This window comes from Rhinolophus hipposideros (assembly GCF_964194185.1).
Source record: "Rhinolophus hipposideros genome assembly, chromosome: 18".
Classification (NCBI taxonomy): domain Eukaryota; kingdom Metazoa; phylum Chordata; class Mammalia; order Chiroptera; family Rhinolophidae; genus Rhinolophus; species Rhinolophus hipposideros.
This window is the reverse complement of record NC_138064.1, coordinates 28,647,792-28,670,678: the sequence shown is the minus strand read 5'-3', so window position 1 is coordinate 28,670,678 and position 22,887 is coordinate 28,647,792. Positions and strand designations below refer to the sequence as shown.

The following is a 22,887-nucleotide window of genomic DNA, read 5'->3' as shown; positions in this document are numbered from 1 at the left end:
GGAAGAAAATTAGGAGAAGGAATAGATTTTAACCTACCACTATATCTTAAAGCTAGAATGTGATTCTAAGATTTCAGCTAAAAAGTCACCGAATATAAAAGAAAATTACAAAATAAAAAAATCACCAAAAAAAGACACTAGATATAAAATAAAAATCAGAAAACATTAAAAAAAAGACAAAGAGGAAGAAATAGGCCTTTTGATTAAAACACACACACGCACGCACACACACACACAAACTCCCACAAAGAATGAACAAACAATAAAACCCCGTTTCAATTCCCATAGCACATACCGTATAGTGAGGCCTGTAAGTCTTTCATATTTTGGTCTAAAAGCTGCGAAGGAAGGAATCCTGAGCCTGTCTGGAGCTTGGGGTCTGGCTCTTCTGGGGCCACAGTGGGAGCTGGTTCCTTCAGTCGACTGTCTCCAAACACAGCAGCCCACTCTTTGCTGAAATCGCTCTCTTCCAGGGAAGAAGCATTGAAGATTTCATTCAATAAGAGCAGGTCATCTTTGTCAGCACCTTCGGGTTCCGGGGTCCCTGCCATTGAACCCAGGCAAGCTGATCAAAGTAATAGAACACAAAGTTTATTACCACCAAGGCCCAGGGCTCTTGGGAATACATGCAATGGAGACTGAGGTGGGACAGACTAGGCAATGGCTAGATTTAAGAAAAACTTAATCAACATCTCAATTAATTCCATTATAGCTTCTTTTAAGAAATTTCAGGATTATATTTCTAGTCCCATTCTCCTTCATCACCCTAACTTCAAAGCAAGTCCAGTTTCTGAACATCATTAGACTTGCACGGAAATAGTTTTCACAAAAATTCTAGGGTTTTGGTTTTTCCTTAATATAAGAGCAAATTTATCACCAAAACTTTTCTCAGGTATGAAACAAAGCTAGGATTGAAAGCATGTTGGAGATCTTAGTTCCTTGTTGATATAGCTTCCTGACTTCCCCCGCACAAAAGCCCTAAATCCGTAGCCAACACATAGGCAGCCTTCTCTGCCATGGAGGATGGGGAGAGGACCCTTGCCATGTCCTGACTGGCCCAGGGAAGGAGAGAGGAACAGAGGATGTCGGGAAATCCGAACATGACCAAGAAAGGCAACTTGGCTTCTTTTCTCCTTTGCTGCAACCCAGCTGCATAAAGCAAGGAAAAGGTGGGTCTGGTTTCCCTGAGGGAGGCCATGACAAGAAGATAGGGCAAATCATGGAGCCACCTAGAGGATGAGCTGCATAGACCAGAGAAACAGTTCTAGGGTTGGAATGAGCACCACACCAGAGAGGCAGCCCCTGGACTATGCTTTTCTTGCTGTATGACTTCAGCAAGACTCCTACCCTCTCTGGGCCTCTGTGTTTTCAATGTATAACATTATAATATTAATAATGCTTGCCTTGAAGTATTGTCAGGAAGACCAAAAAACAAACAAAAAAACAAAGAAACAAACAAAAACACTACCTTAAACCTCACTGCCGTCACAGAAGGAAGACTTTAAGGAAGAGAAGCCATTCTTACAACATAAACATTGACAAAATACTGCATAGTGAATACAAGTAGAATTGGGGCATTACTATCAGAAATCCTGGAACAAGCCCTTTCATTGAATTTTCTATGTATTTTGAAAACCAAGGGATGATGGTCTGGCATTGTTGTGCAATTCTGATACTGTCATATTTAGTGAGATTAACAGGATTTCCTCCAATACATGCGATAGTAAGTGAAGACTTTTTTCTTTTTAAATAAAGCAATCTCTGTTAGCTTTACTCTGTTAGCTCTATTTTCAACCCGTTTCTATAAAGATCTATAGATTGAGGGGATTTTTGATGTGCTGAGCAGAGTGGCTACAAATCGAGAGGGGAGGAGTCCAGTCACTCTCATATCACTGTGTTTTAAAAATAGTGGCAAAATATCACTTTACCAGGACAACTTCTAATTTAAGCAATCTTATTGTTTGTGTTATCACAGAATGTAGCCTGCAGGTGTGGTGGTGAGGAGAAGGGGGAAATGGCATTTTATTAAACAGGTTTCCAAGACAGTTCTGGAGCAATAGGGTAGTGCAAGAACCACCTCCACCGGGGCATGGAGGGCAAGGCAGGGCAGGTAAGGGGAGACAGCCCCTCTCTGTGAATAGAGGAAGGAACCGAGCTGTGACAGGGTGTGTCCATCCATCTGCATCTGGGCATCTGCCCTCCCGCTCTCAGCCTCTCTTGGCATCATCCTTTTCACAAATATTAACTTCACAAATATCTGTACTTCCTACTTTCAGTTGGGACCGAAGTGCCCAAATACTTTCTCACCGTTTACTTTCAGGCCTGACTGAAACCAGATGACTGCTGAATCAAACCTGTATTATTGGAACCCATTCAAATCACATGTGTAGACCCTACAGGAATGGATGACTTTAAATAAACCTTGGCAACCAGGGCTGCTCCTCCTGAAGTCACTTTACAGCCCTCTGCTCAGGGGGACGTGTCACTGCTTTCATTTACATGTCAATCCAGGGAAGACCATGACTACCATTAGCGACAGCAAGTAATACATTTTGAGCCTTCCAAAAATAATCATAGACTGGAAAAGCTCTATGTTTTTACTGTGTAAATTTCGTGTGATGGATGATATTTAGAGTGGACTTCTGTGGGGTTTGCTATCTTAGTATCCCTTCCCTCCTCTTCTTCAGTTTTCCCTTTGGGGAAACACCTTCTCCATGTGATCCTAGTGAGACACCATTTAAGATGCCTCATCTTCCCTCATCCCAGGTAGACATGTGACCAGAGCTGGCCAGAGTCCGTCATTTCTCAGGCCATGGTGACCAACTGGGGCCGGAGGGGCAGGGGGCAACATGCCAGAGGCTTCCCTGAGTATGTTGTATGGAAGATGGAGGGAAGAGGTTCTCTCTTTCTTTGGGGTTCCAAGTTCTAAAGATGCAGCTGTGAGGCCCCCAAGGATGAAGGAGAAAACATAAAGAGAAACAGCATCAAAAGTTAGAGAGAGAATCCTGACTATCTAAGGCCCTGGATCTAACCTTGTTTGAAGCCAATACACCACTGAGTGTCCCCAGTTACATGGCCCAACATCCAATACATTCTTGACTTTTCTTTTTCATTTTTAAGCTAAGCTGCTTAGAGAAGGGTTCTAGTATGTCCAACCAAAAGATTCCTGATGAATATTGTATCCCATGAAGCTCATACTTAGGGTTAGAAATGAGAAAAGGAGCCCATGGTGAGGATGATATTGTCTAGAGCTAGCTCTAAAGAGAGTCTGAGGTTTACCACCACCGAATTTGGCCTTTTAGTGCCCTGGTTATTGAACAGTTAAAGCAGGTTGCACAGTGGACATTTTCTCTTCTAAGAGAACTTATTACTTAGCTGAAGGAATGAAACTGGCACTGACTTGAACCAGAAAACAGGGAAACCTCCCAATGATTGCCCTGATAATTAAGATGCTTGAGATTACTATACATCACTTGTAAGAAAACTTAATTACAAGCAGAGAAGGACAGGTTTAGGTCTGTAACCAGACAAGTCGAGACTTGAAAAATAACACTAGTCAGTTGGCTCTGAAAAAATCATGCTATCCTTTTCATTGGAAATAATTCAACTCAACTGTGAGAAAATGAGGACACACAGACCTGTGAGAAGCTCTTTGAGAGAAGCCCTAGGAAGAGCTACAGAACTGGGTTCAGAGCTTCTACCCATTAGATGAGCAAATATTGCTCCTGAGTTATGGCTTCCTATTGTGCCTTAGTCTTAAAGGATGAATAAAGTTTGTGGAGCACTTAGGTGCCAAACCCACAGATACTACTCGAAGTCCCCTTCATGCACTTGAAAGCTCTTAGCTCTCCACATTTGTTTTCACATCACATAACCCAAACACAGATGTTACTGCAAAAATAAAGGCAAACAGACATGACGTACTCAAATTCTCACCTCTCAGCCTCCAACTCTATGATCCTTTATGTGTTCTCTCTTCCTTGCTAAGATTAGCCCTCTCTATGCTCTCCCTCTCCTTCCTGCTCTGCTCCCACCACTACTGAGCTCCAGCGTCGGTAGTCTTTCATTCTCCAAGGCTGCTTCTCTCTGACCTCAGAAGAGGTGTGCTCATCCCAGCAACAGTCAATCTTCACTTGATATTGCCGTCTCCCCCAGCACCTCCCTTCATGATACTGCCCTGGTTTCTTCTTCCTTCCACAGCCACAAGCTCTCCTTTGCCACCACTCTCTTTTTGTCTGCCTGTAATCAAGTTCCTGCCACCACCATACATTGAAGTGGCCTTTTGAAGGTAACCCGTGAGATCCTGATGGCCAATTCCAGTCCCCTTTTCTCAGGCCTCAACTTCTGTAGCACTTTGAACTGTTGCCCACTCTGGAAATGCTGTGATCTCCTGGGAGTCCTCACAAAGCAGCTCTCTTGGATGTCCTCGTAGCTTCTTGACAATCCTTTCTCTGCTGCCTCTTCCTACTCTGGTTGCCCTTAAGGTTTCCTCCTAAGCTATCATAGCTCCCTTCCTTAGTTCTTTATAGATGATCTTATTAATTCTCATGGTTCCAATCTCACTTGGGGAGAGTCTCAAATTTCCATCTCCAATTCCAAGTTATTTTTGAATTCTGATAAGAAATTCCTGACCCAGGGTCCCTTCGGGGTTTGCCCACTGGTGAGCCATAAAAGGCCTCCTCCCTCTGTATACCTTTGATCAGTTCAGCTGTGAAATTATTACTCCCTTACTCAAGAACGTTGAATGGCTCCCTCTGACTACTGAGTAAAGTAACACCCTGTATAGTGGTAATAGGACCTCCACGGTCAAGCTCTGGTGCAAACCTTTCACCAACACTGCTTTCAGGGAGGCCTATATTCGGCAACACTCCTCTGCTTGCCTTTTCTCAAAGAGGCTTTCCTGCCTTCCTGTCTGGAAGCCTGTGTTTTATCCCATTATGATGCCCAAAGAAAAGGATTATACCCCACTGAAAGGGATCTTAGAGATTGTCTCCTCTAACTCATTTTACAGATGAGAAAAAAGACACTTGCCCAAGGTCAGATAATTTATTAGTTACAAATTATCTGTCTGGGAACCCCTGGCTCACAGGTTAAGATGTTTTCTCAGTGCAGCACACTGCTTTCACTTCAGAACCTATTAAGGATCTTATATATAAACTAATATTGAAGCTTTTGTAATTTTGAAGGTCAGATGACCTACTGGTAGCCAGGCAAAGCTCAGCAGAATGGCCGAGATGGTCAAACCACTCAGCATGTTTGCCCTGCACTGCCCAAGCATTCAAACATAAAAACCCTGTGCTCCTGGGAAAACATTCCTTAAGAAAACTGATCCTGAACCAATGAGCTCCCACTGATTCTGACCCAGTGAGTTTCCAATGGGTGAAAATTGACATACAGAGGAAATTCTCTCAAGTTTAGACAGAGTGTGAGTGAGAGAAAACGAACGTGGGAAACTGATGGCAGCCTGCTCAGGTAATATTTTTTTGAAATCATACTGTTTCGTGACCTCAGCATAAATGAAGAACACAGAAGATGGAAACATAACTACACAGACCAAAAACGAGAGCACAGGAAAACAAAAAGATAAATGTCACATAAGTTACCTTCATCTATGTGCGAAACAGGAAGACTCTGTTTCTCTGGTTTTCTCCCTGGTCCCCACTCTCATCATTATGACTAACTGTCAAGGCCACACACTTGCCACACACAAAAAACCCCAAACACCAACACTATCCTCACATTACCCAAAAGACACTATGGGGGGAAAAGATGGGTAGGAAATCACCTCACAAAAATGTCTAACGAGAAAAATATTCTTCATTATAAAAGGCTCTGGTAACAACTTGTACATACTTGTTTGGAATTCAAGAATACTGCTTTTAAAAACTCCCTTCTGGTGAAAAAGACATAGATAATAATAAGAACAGATGGGGGTGGGAAATCCACTCCTACCCACTCTCTTGGAAACATACACACACACCAAACAAAAAGGAAAAAACAACCCTTTTCCCCCCAAAAATCTAACAGTACTAGACCCTGTACAGGCACTCAGTTAATACTTTTGGGTGACCAGCCAGCCCGCTCCTCCATTTTAGCATTAGAGCTTAACAAGCAAGCAATCTTACTGAAACACGGGACTCCTGGGGCACGGGTAACTCTACATAGAACATTACTGACTACATGGTGAGCATAAGAACAGTATTTGGTTTTAAAAGTGCACTATCATTTTACAGCAGTTCACCTGAGGACGCTGGGGGAGACAGGGAGAAGGGAAAGTTTATGAGAAAAGTTAAGGAGCTTAGTATTTGTCATACTGCACATGAGAAAGCAATCAGATTTCCAGTCAGCGATATATGGAGAACTGCAGGAGAAGGTTCTGAGTGACTCGGGGAAACCTGGGTGCAGGGACAGAAATGTGTATTCTTGTTATGGACTATCCAGACCCCTAGGAGCTACTGAGTGAGCTTCTCAGTCATTCTGATGTTTGGCCAGAATTTAGAATCTCAAGTCTGGAAGTAGTAACCTAGGACATAGCAGAAGACAAACATTTAAAGTGTTAATATGGACAATTACGTTTTTCAAAAATTGGTTCATTTAGTCTTGTCCTAGACAGGGATCTTTTCGGTAAGGCCATGTGATGAGATTTAGGTGAGCTGAATTCATCTAACTCTCTCTTGCTTAACGCACCCTTCTCTGTTCAGTTATCTAATGGTTATTTTTTTTGGTCCAACGTACAGGAACACAAAGACTTCTTTCTACATGTTGTAACTCGTGAACTGAGGTTGGGATTGTTACATGTGGTCACAAGGTGATTTCAGAGCCGCTTTCAAGTATCTCAAAATGTCACTCAGTTCCTTTTTCACTTAAAACATTTTTATAACCTGGCCAAATATTGGTTTTCCTTTACATTATCTATTTAATAGGAGAAAACACATTTCATTATGACACTGAATCAGAGTGATTTTCTGGGCAATAGCTCCTTGCAAATTATTTCCTTGCTGTTGCCATGAGTCCACAGCTTAGCCGTGACTTGTCTGACAGAATTACCACTGGGAGTGAACCCGCCCCCAAGCAGCAGGGTGCTAGAGCTCATAAAGTCAGCCATCCCTGGATTAAGCTCGTTTTATTTTTTGATTGTTTAATGTCTTGCATATTATAATCCGTGTTTTAATTCAGGATTTGGGCCTTCTGGCAGTTTTCTGAAGGGCATATATTTTGAAGTCAACTAATTAACTGGTATTCTTTTCGTCAGTCATCCCAAATTCTCTGTGCACTGAGAGAATACTTTTTTTATACTCGTGGCCATGTTAATTTTTAAGCTGATGTTACCCTGGGGATTGCCAACTGAGGAGAGGTAGATAGTGGGATAGCATGGCTGTGCCTAAAGAAGGGCTTTGTGGGTTGGCAGTGATAAAGAGAAAGGAGAAATTATGTGACATTGCATTTAACTGAGAAAATTTTTAAATCAATTTTTCTGCTGGAGAAAAAAAATACACATTTGGGGAAACAGCACATTCATCTCTCTCTTTAGAGTTAAATTCAGAGCTCAAAAAAAGGATATGATTTGCTATTCTATGAAACAGAGACTGTAACTATAAACCAATGAGGCAAAAGTTGTTTAAAATAAGTAGGAAGATATCAATCTCATTCCAATGTTTCTCAGCACATGCTTTGGGGGAAGCTTATGAAAGTAAGCATGTATCTCAAGAAGGAGCGTTTCTGATTTAATTCTGCGAAGAAATGCATGGTTACTGGGTTAGTGTTGTACACACCATTATTACTAAGTTAAAAAAAGTCAAAATCCAAAATCAAAAAGCTTTTCTTGTAAGAAGGGGGAAACAAGAGAATATAGACTCATATTTGCTTGTGTCTATGTAAAAATAATGTTAGAAGAATACACTGCCGGGGGTATCCGGCGTGGGGGTTGGAATAGAGAGGAGAGTGAGGGGCAGGAACGTGAATGTGAGATTTTTTTACTGTTTACATTTCATCATTTTGTTGTTTTGTACCAATGTGAATATACCACCTATTCAAAAAAAATCAAATTAAATAGGAGATAAAAAAATCAAAGAGCAAACTGCATACATAGGAGGTTGGGCATAGAACAAATAACAATCTTCCTATCAAATAAGTTGAAGCATGTATGATTATAAATACATTAGTTGAATGTTAAGATTTGCTAAAACTGGGTTATGGGTAGCTAGTGCTTATTATATTATAGCCTTTAATCTCAACTATGTAAATCCGAAATATTTCCCTTTCCAAAAATAATTTGTAAAACAAAAAACAAAAAAAACCCCGCTTTATTCCATCAAAACACTCTATCCTTACACCAAGGAGGACAAGTTCTTTATGAAAATAGAGAAAAATGGCAGTCTTTATAAAAATGGCAGTCTTCATTAACTACTTGCTTGTTACTTTTTATAACCTGGTGTGATTTTAGTATCCATAAATAAGCAGTCATCCTGATAAAATACACATGGACATTCATGAAATAGTACACGGTGTGCTGCATAGAACGAGAAATTAATAAGGAAAACAGGTTTCTGCCCTCAAGTTTATATTCCTAAGCCCTAGAAACTTAATGCCAGAGATCTGCTGCCTTTTCGTTTTTGAAAAAAACTTCAACCAATGCCCTTTGATTTCTAGATTTTCTTTTTCTCATACTCTGGGAATTAAAGCAAAATCAAGCACAGAATGAGTCAAGAAAGTCATTGGCTCTTGTTAACTGGAGCTGATAGGATGACCTTGGCTCATTTTTAGTCCTGTAAGAAACCTGGTCTCCAGGGCAGAGTACGTGCCTGCCACCCAGGAAAAAGGGGACTCTAGAGTTCAGCTCAGAATCTCAGGGATATTTTGGACTCCCGGTAAATCATTAGAAGTAAGCCCTTGGGAGGATGGAGAGCAAAGGTTATGACCAGGTTGAACACACTCACTTTCTTGGGATTAATTAAGACGATGCATGTCTTAAACATATCCATTGTTCTGAATTCTCATTTGGAGGGTTATTCAGTAAATTATTTTTAGGTCTGGTGAACTTGGGTGTGGGGCCTAGCCAGCAAACTCTCCTTCTGCATTTAACTACCACCAGAACAACAATTCTGGTCGTACTATCTCCACTGCTTACCATTTGAAGAGTATCCCTATGTCAGAGACCATGAAAGACCATTTACATACATGATCTCCAATCTGGACAATAGCCCAACAAGATTGTTGTTATTGGTTCCATTTCACAAATGAGAACCGAGGCTGAGAAAGTTCAAGTATAAAGCAAATAAGGCCATACAGATCATTTATGGTGGACCCAGTATTCAAATCCAGGCCTGTCTGATTCTGAAAGCCATGTTTTTCCTACTGTAATACACAACTTTTGACATCGTAACTTTAGTAATTTGAACACTGTGAAATTAATATACTAAGGATGACAGAGGAATGCATACTAACTTGTGCTTGAGCATATTTAAAGTCATTTATAAGGACAAATGACAGTCACCTAAAAAAATTTGCTTGGGAATACAAAGCTATTCAAAAGATAATCATTACATTTTCCTGCCTGAAAAAAAAAAAGTATTAAAAAATTAAACAAATTATAATCTCAAAGAAATGCATAAATCTTACCACCTTCCTCAGGTTTCATGTTTAATAGTTCATCTATCAGTCCAGTAGAGGAGGGAAAAGAAAACAAAACTATGAGTTAGTTGTATTTTGTAAGGAGTTTGAGTCAAATTATTAAAATTGAGTCGTTTTCTTTCATCTAGATTACCTGAGCATGCATGATGTGTAGAGCTTTTGTCTAAGGCTGATAAAACACGTTTTCCTTCTTCAGCTGTAAATATAATGTACAATAGGTTATCACCAGTTCAGAATGGTGTGCATATTTATACGTACTATTACAGTGTGAGAAAAACACAAGCTTCAGGAAGAAATGGCATCCACAAACTCATTCATGCAAAAGCAGAAGTCCTCAGACTACGTTTTACGCCAGCTGTTGGCTCTCAATGAGTGCTGAGTTACCAGCCCTGAGTCTTTGCTTTGTTTGTTAAAAATAAATGAATAAATAAATAAATAAATAAATAAATAAATAATATATTATATATGTATATATTATATATGATACTGATCTAACAATTCTCCTTCCAGGGACAAATGAGTGACTTAAGTAATTGACTATTACTTGACAGTGCTAATGAACTTTAGCTATATGGACCTGGCTAAAATAAAAGGGCAGACTACTGAGTGAAAGAAGCCAATCTGAAAAGCTTACACACTACATGATTCCAACTATACAACCTTCTGGAAAAAGCAAAACTATGGAGACAATAAAAAGATTGGTGGTTTCCAGGGGTGTGGTGGGCAAGAGAGATGAATAAGTGAAGTCACAGGGATTATTTTTAGAACAGTAAATCTATCCTGTATGATCCTGCAATTGTGGATACGTGTCATTATGTACTTGTCAAAACCCATAGACTGTACAACACCAAGAGTGAACTCTAATGTAAACTACGGAATTTGGGTGATAAGATGTGTCAATGTTGGTTCATCACTTGTAACAAATGCACCCCTCTGGTTGGCGATGTAGATAATGGGGGAGGCTGTGCAGAGTGGGCAGGAGGTATATGGGAAATCTGTATCTTCTGCCCAATTTTGCTGGGAATCAAAAACTGCTTTAAACAATAAAGCTTGCACCTGTGTGTATGTGTAAATATACACACACACATACACAATAGTACAGCCTTAAAACTTGGTTTGCTGGGGCCAGCCCGGTGGCTCAGGCAGTTAGAGCTCCATGCTCCTAACTCCAAAAGCTGCCAGTTTGATTCCCACATGGGCCAGTAGGCTCTCAACCACAAGGTTGCCAGTTCAATTCCTCGGGTCCCACAAGGGATGGTGGGCTCCGCCCCCTGCAACTAAGATTGAACACGGCACCTTGAGCTGAGCTGCCGCTGAGCTCCCAGATGGCTCAGGTAGTTGGAGCGCATCCTCTCAACCACAAGGTTGCCGGTTCGACTCCTGCAAGAGATGGTGGGCTGTGCCCCCTGCAACTAGAAAACGGCAACTGGACCTGGAGCTGAGCTGTGCCCTCCACGACTAAGACCGAAAGGACAACAACTTGAAGCTGAATGGCACCCTCCACAACTATGATTGAAAGGACAACAACTTGACTTGGAAAAAAGTCCTGGAAGTACACACTGTTCCCCAATAAAGTCCTGTTCCCCTTCCCCAATAAAAAAAAAAAAAGAAACTTGGTTTGCTCATATGTACATTAGACTTTCTGCAGGTCACAGAATAAAAGATGACACTTCATTTTAATGGGTTCCATTCTGTGTATATATAAAACAAGATGATCAACATTTACAGTCTCAAATATTATGCAAACATCAAAAGCAAATGGACATAGTGCACAAAGAAAATGTGCTACCCCTGTATCATCACATATTGCCGGAATATATGATTTATATAGACGCAAATATAATGAACTGGAGTTTACATTTTCCTAAGGAAGTAAAACTTTTCTATTGGATTACCTAGATTCCCACAACATGACTCATGCTGTTGGTACCCGAGGGAAACTGAGGCTGGAAGGTGTGAATCAGCACAGTTGGAGAGCTCTTACAGGGCCAACAAGATCCGCCCAGCCTGCCTCTTCCTTCTTCAGCCATTTGCTCTCTCCCTCATGCTCCAGAACACTGTTCTTTGGACCATCTCCTGGTCCTTCCTTGCTTGTAATCTTTTCCCAGGTTGTTTCTTTTGTTTTGACAGGTCTTGCAACAGCCCATGACTTAGCTAGTTTCCTGATCCTTCAGACAGGTGAGATATCCTTATCAAGTGTGCCCATAGACCTTGCAGCGCTCACCGAAGATGGAGTTGCCCAATGATTTGCGTAATTCCTAGATTACTCTTTTGATTGCAAGTCCCATCTTAGAATGGGTCTGAGTATGTCTGATGAGCTCCCAGATGGCTCAGGTGGTTGGAGCGCATCCTCTCAACCACAAGGTTGCCAGTTCGACTCCCGCAAGGGATGGTGTATGCCCAGAGCCCAGAGCCCAGTGCTGTGCCCACCACAGAGAGAGCGCTCAATAAACTTCTGGTGAACAAAAGAACAAGTACGTACGTGAAGACGTAAAAACATGAATGGTTAACGTTGCTAGAGAGGCAAAAAAGTGAGTTTTTTTTTTTTTTCTGTTGAAAGGTGGATGGGGGAAAAACAAATGAAGCAGTAAGTAAGAGAAGAATGAAACAGGTGAAGCAAAATGGTTGAAAAAATAGGAACAAAAACAGAAGAAAGATAGAGGGTGGAGGAAAAGGATGGAAGTTCCAGGGTCTATTCTGCCTCCTCCTATCTCCTGTAAAGACTGCCTGCTGGAGCAAATGGCAGAGGCGGATACGTCCCCTAGAAAGGCCAGGCTGAACAGAGGGTTGGAGTGATTTTAGTTCTCTTCATATCACCTGTAAAACTTTCCCCTGCATCTCCAAGGATTTCAAGTTCCAGTGAAAGGCTCAGCATTACAGAACACCTTAGTTCTATCCTCAATTTACCATTCTCTCTACTCCTCAATGAGAAGAAGAAACAATGAAAGAACTGGCAGGAATGGCAGGAGACAGGGATAGCTGACAAGCCATTTACAGCACATGGCATCATCTACTAATGCTCTGTTCCCTTTTCTGGCCACATGAGAGGTGGTATACCAGAGGGACCCGGTGTCACTCATGACAGAACGGGCCTAGGAATCACTTGGAAGAGCCGTGTCTGAGCTCTCCCCATCTGTTCCCGACAAAGACCAATACCCACCCCACAACACAATGAAAACTAAACTCCCTCGATGTAACCATGTAATCTCATTAAAACTATCTGTACAGCCCAAATGGCACTTAGAACTAGTAATGGTAATAGCAGAAATGTTATCATCTGTTATAAAAGAACTAATAGCTGTCTGCCAAGTCTCAGTTATGGAGCTTCTGACCGGCTGCTGCTGCGGTGACTAGCAATGCTACTTCCTAGTTCAAAATACACAATTTCTCTCAATAACACTATAGGTTTGACATTATTGATCTACGAAAATTTAAAACCGACACTATAGGAAGCAAATTAATACAGCATTTTCTCAGTTGGAAAAGAAGAAAGGCTCAGGAGGAGTTTGCCAAAAAAGACAATGAATTGGCTGTTGAGCAGTAGTATTTCAGAAGCAATTGTAAATAAAAACCAAAACTTACTCTTAAAACTAGAGGATTCCATATGCTGGTGTTCTTCCTCTAATGAAATCAACCTTAAAATTAAGAAAAAAAGTTTAATTCTAAAAATGTATTTATGATACAGTCAGATTTTCTGTACGATATCTATTACTGCATACACACACGCACACATGGTGAACGTACAGTCGTTTACAGGCTATATACTTTTTTGAAAAAGAAACACATTTACTGGCTTTCTCCTATCCCAAGGCTGGTTAGCAGTGTCTTAACATTTGACTTTGGTTTCATCGTATGGCACATATTTTGTAAATATCTAGGTGGGCAGTTAGATATAACTAAGATAGATACAGTTATCACTTTTAAAAACATAGTTAAAAAACCAATGGGCAAGCAGGTCTTTATTCTGATTCCTGGCGTTATAGGAAAGGTAGAAAGCAGGATCACGCTCAAACCCAGACAACTGTCACCTACTCAACCCTTACTATACATGGGTAAGATCACAGCAGAGATACATCAATACCCTGAGACCCAGTGGGTGCCTCCCTCCTTGTTACATTTTTATTGCCTTTTTACATCGTTACTGGGTTACACTTTTTGAGTTTTTAAAAATGAAGTACTAAGAGAAAGGAGAAATCTAAAATTAGTTAAAATTAATCAAGACAATCTTGTGTGGTTGTCTTCTGAGTAAAGGCTAATGCTTTATTGTGATTGTAGTAACATATATGATGAAAAGAAGGTGCCAGGAATCATTCCAGGCTCTGCCTCTTCCTACACCAGGGACGGTGGGCAGTCCCATAACCTGAGTCTCACTTCCATCATTCACACAGTAGGGAAATGCAACACTGATTACCTGAAAGGTTACCACTAGAATGAGTTTGGATAACATAAATAAAGCACTTAGCATTGTGCCTAGTACATAGTAGGTGCTCACTAAATGATGGTTAGCATTACCATGAATATGCTAAACTGGTTCCCCCAATATAGTCAACTGTGCTACACTGAGATCACATTCTACAGTCTTCCTACAGTGTAAACTTGTCTTCGTTCTGCACTCAAGACATTTTCTAGCATTTGTTTTAAACAAAATAAGGGCTGGTATTGGTAGCAAATATTTCTGTGGGACAAAGAAGTACAGAAACTTTATTTAGAAACAGTAAAAATATAAGGCTGCTTTGCCATAAGACTGCCATTTAAATTTTTTTCTGTGGAAGAAGTACAGCAAATGGTAAGGTGATCTATTTTGGTTTCCTAGGTCAGCCTGTTCAAGATTAATGCCATTCCTGCAGGCTATGACATCTCAGAAGAAAAACACATAGATTCACATTCAAACTTTCTCCTTGCTGTATGCCGATTAGGAGCCATGCACCATATAGGTTGACAATTTCTCTAAGTATTTAAAACGACTGGCAGTGCCTTCTTTGTAAAGAGGTAAGAAACGAAGATGGAGCAGTCACTTCCTGTACTCACAGCTGCTCTCTGCTTCACAAAGGAGAAAACAGAAGCTCTGAAGAGTAGGAAACAAAATGTCAAGGCCCAACACTTTTGTATGAGAACACCTAAGTATCATATGAGTGATGAGGCAATTTCATAGGTTATTTCCTTCTTTGAGAGAAAAGCTGGGGGATTTCCTATCTAGGACAGGATCTTGTAAGGGATGGTAACAAAAAAGACCAGATAGGGTCCAGAAAACCAGCGGAAAGCTGGGGCTGAAGCCACAAGACAGAGACGCCGGTGGCACTGAGGACACTGCCCTTTCCTGCCCCACTTGACTTCTACACGTGGGTCCCTTTTGAGTGCCCCAGAAATGGGTCTCTTACTGGGGTGGGTCCTAGTCTAGTAGGGACATGTGCTGGGCGTGTTTGGTCTCAATTTTAATACATCTACTCTGAGATGTGAGGGAGGAGAGCAACCACCGTGGGTCTGAGGCCTCGGCAGACGTGGCCAGCGAGCACCGCACTGCCCTTACCTGGGGGAAGAAAGATTTTGCCAAGAGAAGAAGCCTGTGACTTACTGGCTCGGCCCCTCTGCTGCAGCCTCTGCACTCTCTTGCTGGGTGATCTTTTTCTTTTCTTCCTTCTCAACCAGTTTTTTCATAGGGTCTTGTAAGCTCTTGATCACGAGCCATAGATAATAAAAAGGAAAAAAAGAACAAAAGAAAAAGGAAGATCATCAATTAAAAAATGCAACTGCCACTGGTCCCAACAACCAAACCTTGCATGAGAGGTTTGGGAAGGTTAATGTGAACCAATCAAATGGACAGAAATGGAATTTTATATGTTCTCAGACCCATCCAAGAAATACTAGCCTAGAAAGGAGAGTTGTTTTGCCACTAGATTTATGTTTTCCCTTTTGCGATAAGTTATTCAAAAGAAGGCCTTTTGGCTATTGCTAACTTTATTTTCCATCTTTAACATGCAGCTAAGATAAACATTCTGTCCTGTTTGCAGCCCACACACTGACAGAGTAGAAGATTTTTCTCCCCCAAAGATGAGAGAATGTCATTTTATTTTTCATTCTGCTTACTATTTCACAATCTAAAAACAGCTTTTAAAAAACAAGAGAAGACAAAAATCTTAAAAACAAACAAAAACAAACAGGGGCTTAACATATTTCAACAAGTAAACTCCCACAAGTGGACAGAACAGGTACATCTAAATCTTTGTAGATTAAGTGGGGGGGATCTTTTAATGGCACATAATTACTTGGGGTTACTGTTCTTGAGGTTTATTAAATATTTAAGCAAAAAGTTTTTAGAAAGCAAGTGCCTAGAAACTGTGTACCACTGACAAAGCCCGAAAAAGCAACAAACATTTCTATCACAACTGAATAATGAAGTGATACAAAAAGATCTCTATTTCAGGCTCTAATTAAAAGGCAAACCTACAAATACAAAAGAAATATTTCAAGGTATTTATCCCGCTTCTGTTCTCAGAACTATTAAAGTCCATCCTTTGGGCCTTCACAGCTCTTCTCTTGCCTTCATTCTTCCTATTTTCCACTGCTCTAGTATGGCAGCACACACAGAAGAAGGCAATGAAGTCATATGCCAGCTCCGACTGATTAGTGGTGACTGACTGGAGGGCTGGATGAAGATGGTCTGCGGGCCGAGTCTCAGCAGAGCACAGCTGTGACCACCTTTGGTGTCTGCCATGGATACCAGACAGAATAGACCCTGGTATCACCCCTCCTAGCTGCCAGCTCTGTTTCACTCCTTGCACAGAATAATTTTCCTAAAACACCCAGGCCATCATGTTGCCCTTTTTTTCGAGAACCTATAGTAGGTAGTTCCTTATTTCTTTTCACTTCTAGTCTAAACCTCTCTGCCCAGTTTTAAAGATCTTCTAAAATGTGGTTCTATCTTACTCTCCCAGATCACATCCCACTAAGCCCCAAATGTGAGCTTTTCATTCAGTGAGGCCTGTATCCTCAGTCTCCTATGTGCCACCATACTTGCTCCTTTCCTATCTTTGTTCATTCTGCTTCTTGATGAAAAAAGCTCTCCCTACCTATCTGCTCACCCTCAAAAGTCTATTGATCTTCGCAAAACTCAGGTCAATTACCACCATTTTCCACAAAGCTATATGCAATAAGCACGCCAAATTCAAGAAAGTCCTTCCATCTTCAAACTGCATTTACAGTTTTAATATTTGATTATATCTATCCTGTATTGTGTTTTGTCTCTTAAAAATATTTTTTTTAATTATAAAAATAGTAGAACCATATGTAGAATGCTTGGAAATTTTTTAGAAGAAAAATTACTCATAATTTCATTTCTCCCAAATAATGGGTTATTATTTTCATATGTTTCCTTTTTTTTGGTCATATTAATACCACTTACATACTTGGAGTCACTGTGTATGTATATATATAAATAAATACACGTATATATTTTATAAACAATAGATGTCCTCTTAACCAATATAATTTGTGTAGGTATTTTATAATCAAAAACACTCTTTATTAGGGTGGAGAATGTAAAAAACAATTATATACCTTAAATGTTTAATATTAAATTAAAATACATACATGTGTATTTATTCACCATTATTCTAACGTAGGGCCAAGGTTTTCTCATGGAATACGTGTCCCCTGATTGGAGATCTGAAGCCTTTTCTTGAACAAAGCACATCATAAGACATTGCCATCTTTCTAATGACTCCCTATTTCTAGACATTTATATGTCTAGTACATTCAGTCAACAACTAATTTTTGTGCACCTACAAGTGCTAGGCGCTGGTTTGTGGGTGCTGAGGATATACACTGGTGAACATGATTGGCAAAATTATCAGCTAGTGAGGGGTCTAGGCAGAAAACATTAAAATAGGGGGATAGAAAGTGGTTAGGTCATTGCTTCAGTTAACAGGAATGTCCTCTCTTGGAATTGACATTTGAACTGAGAGCTAAATGAAATGTAGGAGCTAGCCATGTGTATGTAGCTCAGGGAATAGGGGAGGCCCTGAGTGCAAAGGCCTCAAGGTAGGACTAGCTTGGCCTGTCTGAGGAACACAAAGAATGTCACGGGGGCTGTAGGACAGTGGGCAAGTGGACAAGACTTATGAGACTGGGATAGAGAAGTCAGCAAGGGTCACACAGGCAGAACACTCCTTTACCCACATTCATCAACGTTGAACATTTTGCCTCATTAGTTTCATGATATTCTTTTGCTCTTTCTGTCTGTAATACACGCTAACTCAATGGAATCCATGATCCTTGGTGGAGGGGAAAATGCTATAAACAACAGTATGGAACAAATGAGGCAATTGGAATATGGACTGTAGTCTACATGTTCTTTTTCTTTTTAAATCATACACCCCCAAAGCATCTGGTGAAAGCTGGGAACATGTGTGTGCGTGTGTATATTTTGGAAGTGTGCAACTATAAGGAGGAGTGCAACAGATGTCAGGGACTGACTCTTTTCAATAGATCTGCCAATCACAGCACTTTATTCACACACACACACACACACACACACACACACACACACACCCCGTCAAGCAGGTTTACTCCCCCAAAGAGTGGTCCAATGCTGGCCAAAGGGAAGCCAGGAGTATTTTCAGCCAAGGTTCCATGGCTGAGACTCACTTTTCGATTCTGTGACCCTTGTCCAGGCCTCCTGGTTTGCTCCATTATCTTCTCCTTGCATTTCCTTTTAATCAATCAGCACTAGGCAGGGCCAGGACACGTCTGCTCTCAGCCGGCCGTGTCTCTCGGCCACAGCGCTTGCTTAAGCCCCTGAGATGGCCTTGACAGCTCCTTGGTTATCATTCCTTCTGTCTCCAGCCTGACCTCCCCTCATAACCACACTTGAACAGCTCTCAGACAATCCCTTTGTAATGTAAACCACTCCTTCCTTCTTTTCACCCCCTACCCCTGTTAGGCCATTAGCAGGGACTCAATTGTTGGCGCCCTGTCACCACAATCACAGTCCAGTCACTATTGTGCTTCAGCAACAGAGTGGCTGCAGTTCCAATTGCTACTTTAATTTATTATTAATATGTGCCCCTCTCTTCCTACTATTACCGATGTCCCTTTAATAAGTTGGCTGTTGCCACTCAAAAGAGATGCTAAATAGGTACTTGCTGGTTGATAAATTACTGTACATAAGGTTAAACTGCAAACGTGACAGCTCTCTAGCTAGAAAATTCAAAGACTCAAAAAAATAATAAGAAAAGGTTTATGAAACCACGAGCAAAAATAATACTGAGCACATGGGCTTGTTTATTAAATATTAGAATTTTGAACCAAGGGGATTCGTGTGTGTGTATCAGCTTTACTGAGATACAACTCACCTACCATAGAATTCACCCATTTAAGTGCACCACTCAATGGTTGTTCGTATAGTCACAGAGCTGTGCAACCATCACCACAGTCAATTTTAAAACATTTTCAAGAGGCATTTTTTTTTTTCTTTTTTAATTTATTTATTGGGGTGACAATTGTTATTGAAATTATATAATTTCAGGTGTACAATTCTGTATTACATCATCTATAAATCCCATTGTGTGTTCACCACCCAGAGTCAGTTCTCCTTCCATCACCATATATTTGATCCCCTTTACCCTCATCTCCCTCCCCAGGCATTTCTTAAAGTAAGGATGTGTTTTAGATCAAACTAAGCTAACTAAGTACTCCTCTATACGGCAGGGAAAAATACCACAACACATATGGAACTTGTTTCTTATAAAGATGGTACACATTGAAGAGATACAGAGGCTTAGAAAGAACTCTGAAACATCATGGAGGACAAATCATGTCCCTTTCCTCCCTTAAAATTAGTTCCTGGATGTGACTGGACCACAGCTCTCCCCAAGGTTTGATTAAAAGGCCCCACTGGGGCCTTAGGGTGGAGGTGAATTCTTTAGATTAAAGTCCACAACTCAGCTGAAAACACTTAACCCTGTAGCATTGTGTAAGTCAGAGGTGACAGCATTTTCTGTGTGACAGAAACACCTGCTCAGGCAAAATGAATCTAAGAGATTTGGCTGACTGTACAGAGAGGCAGCCATCAGCTGGAACTATTTTGAATCACTGTCTGATGAAAGCCACATTCAAACGCATGTCCAGAAATGAAATGTCAAAGCATTCTGTTTTTAAACCCTAAACCCACTAGGTCTGCCATTAAAATGGGTCGTGAAAATCACTATTAACAGCAATATAGCATCCTATAAAACTGCAAAGTTCTCTGTGGAGGAAAGAATGTTTTTAGACTAAGTTAACCTTTCTCTGTTAAGGCTGCAGTGACACGCTAATAGTTTCCATCAATGCTTAAACGGTTTCAGGAAGCGCACACAATATATAAGATCAGCGTGACAGAGGAAACACACAGACGGAGCTTGCAGAAGTGTCTTAGAAAGGAAACAGCTTAATACAATAATGGGAGTTACTACTTCCTATATTAGGAAAATAAAAAGCAAGAGCAACATTCATCTGAATGAAAGTAAAACTACTCCACAAAACAAATTTCACAGACAAAAGGCCACAAGCCAGCCCTAATACATGACCTCAATTTAATGTTTAACTTTGACAGTTGGATAACATTTTCTCTAATCTTTATGACATTTAATTTTCTTATGCTACTCCCCATTAATTACACTGTATGTATATGAAGGAGCCAAATACAGTCTACAAAAGGAAATGAAAGTGCTCCAAATAGTGAGGCATGCTTGGAAGATGCTGGATTCAGTTGGGTGTGTGTTTGTGTGTGTTTGTATAATTGGTAGCACATGAGGAATAAAAAGCAGAGGACATGATGATGTGTATGAGCTATGAAATCCATGGACATGAAGTACATGCAGTTATGAATTTACAAAGGCACTATACAAGGAACACTATTACTCTAGGACCAGAAGGTACTTTTGAATTGTACGATAGAGCAAAAAAGAGTAAAATTAGAAAACACTAAACGCAATCATAAATAAGATATACAATCTTATTCTTTAAAATAAGAGAAAATAGGTATTGGGAAGGTATCACTTTGGAAATTGATCACATAGTGCTGTAACAGGGGAAACGACGGTCCCTCTTCACACCTTGCGGCCTCTGTTTACATGTCAGAACAATGGAGCTAATGAGAAGTATACCTTTCTTGGGGCATTGTGACAATTAGCTGAGATAATGCTTCTGCACATCACGGACTGCATGGTAAGCACTCAAAATACGCATTCATATCAACAACTTTGAAAAATCTATGGATGTCTTAAGGGCTCATCTTGTGTTAGGTACCGCACGGCATGTTTTACCCGTCTCACAAAACCCAGGTAAACACTGTAGTCCTGATTTCCTGACCTGGACAGGTGAAGTAACTTGCTTAAGGCCATTCAGCCACTAACAAGTAGAAGCAATATTTGAATTGGTATTCAAATTCTTTAAAATACTTCAACTAGTTAAGAAACAGTATTGTATAGCCAAGCCACGGACATTTACTGAAGTCCCCTTCACATGAGGTGTCCAGGGAATTGTGAGGACTTCATTCCAAATTCTAAAGGAAGGATCACAGGTTCCCAGGTGTCTGAGGGACGGACATATAAAAGCATCTTTTCATCTAGAAACAAAGACTTCAAAGTGTTATTTTTTTAAAGCATTTTATAAGTTTAACGTGAAATTTAAAAAATAATAATAATACAAGTGGAAAGAAGTCCACTTTCTTTAATGTAGTACAAAAACGAATGTGTAGAAACAAAAGCAAACTAAACATCATCACGTGTTTACACCCCTATCTAGTTCTTCATATTAACTTTGTTATTCAAACAACAGAAAGCAGGTGGTAATTTAGGGATTGGGAAAGAGATAAAATGAAAAAAACCTTTTCTACCATGTTTATTCTACACTGTGTAGAGCTGTGCTCACAGGGACGGCTTTTCTTAACTTCTCCACTGTGCAGGAATTCAGTTGTAGATTAAATTGAAGCCGCTCAAAAGCTGAGGGAGACTAGAAATGATGGGTCTGTATCCTGGTGCATTGTCACACAATTAAACAGTGGTGCAGCTACCAGCTTGTAATTTTTAGGGACTGCAAACAAGGCTTTCTCTTGAAGTTGAACCAAAAACAACTTCTTATTTTCCTTCTAATATGTGCAGGAATATAGGGATACTGAGGAGGTTCAAAACCTGTTCTCTCCAGCTACCAATGCAGTCATCAATGACCCGTCTTGCAGGACTCCATCTTGATGACCTAGTATCTCTGTCATTAAGTGTTTTAGTCCTTCAACTTCATCTGGGTTAAGTTCACCACTAGGCAATTCCTCTTTCATGCACTGAAATCTGACTGCAACAGAGATGTCCTCATAGAGGGGCTCTTTTGTGCCAAAAGCATAATGGGTAAGAGGGTACAGGTAATGGTGAGCTTCAAGGTGAGGGGCTTGGTCTGCTGGATGTATTTGTTGCCGAACTGGTTGACCGCCTCCCTCATCCCGACTTCGGGACCAACCAGTGTGCAAGCAACTGGGTGGCACCACGGACATGCTGGCGAGCTTGCGTGGCGGTTATCTGCGTCCCATTCAGCGCCACCATCTGCCATTACCATGAGAGCACAAGAGGCTCCAAGTGTTATTTTTAATTGAAAGTTTACAGCTGTACCTTTTAAAGGTGGCACTTCTGCTTTCTCCTGCTCTCCTGCCTCACGGCCAGAAGTGCCACATGGAAGAAATGCCACATGACAGAGTAGACAAGGCATGAGCATGTCTGTTCCCAGACCTACCACATACTGAGCATGGGTCCTCTGGCACATTACTAGAACTTTCTGAGCTTCAGTTTCCTCACTGAAACCTGGAAACAAGAACAAGTATGCCCACCTTCCCAATGTCATTTTGAGGATTAACTGAAATGTATGCACTTCCCTTTCTAAATGTCAGTGCTGATCCTAACAGTGTTATTAATTATAATACCCAAACTGCGTACATTAGAGTCACACAGAACATGACAAACTCTCCTAGACATTACCACACCTCACCCTTAGCAGCGTACCCGGGCTATAGAGTAACGACCCACAGAAGGATAATGTTTTCCTTTCCCCTCAATGAAGCGTTAGGGAATAGGAGGAGGTTGGGGGTGGAGACAAACTCACTGTTGTGAGAAGGGCCTGAGCTACCGGCTGGCTGCCCAGAAGCACAAATACCAGTCATCACAAGAAATGAACTGATGACCAGTCACACTCTGGCTTGTCCACCTCTGGTTAGCCCCTCTACCCACCCCCTCCTTT

At 40.8% G+C, this 22,887-nt stretch overlaps 1 protein-coding gene and 1 pseudogene across 20 annotated transcripts in view; both read right to left on the bottom strand.

Moving 5' to 3' along the window:
* The window catches only part of ICA1 (islet cell autoantigen 1), a 133,580-nt gene that overhangs the window by 12,540 nt on the left and 98,153 nt on the right, over nt 1–22,887 (bottom strand). For 17 of the 19 annotated variants that reach the window (XM_081079935.1, XM_081079934.1, XM_081079928.1 and 14 more), the window contains 5 exons: nt 15,203–15,300; nt 13,213–13,265; nt 9,764–9,826; nt 9,619–9,651; nt 296–565 (listed from right to left, as the gene is read on the bottom strand). In XM_081079935.1, coding sequence (XP_080936061.1) covers nt 296–565; nt 9,619–9,651; nt 9,764–9,826; nt 13,213–13,265; nt 15,203–15,300 — 517 coding nt within the window. The remainder of the gene's footprint in view (nt 1–295; nt 566–9,618; nt 9,652–9,763; nt 9,827–13,212; nt 13,266–15,202; nt 15,301–22,887) is intronic. The other 2 variants (XM_081079929.1, XM_081079940.1) reach the window with 1 other exon arrangement.
* Nucleotides 21,576–22,150, bottom strand: LOC308510541 (cleavage and polyadenylation specificity factor subunit 5-like; annotated as a pseudogene). Its single transcript has one exon. The product of its transcript is annotated as a cleavage and polyadenylation specificity factor subunit 5-like (transcript).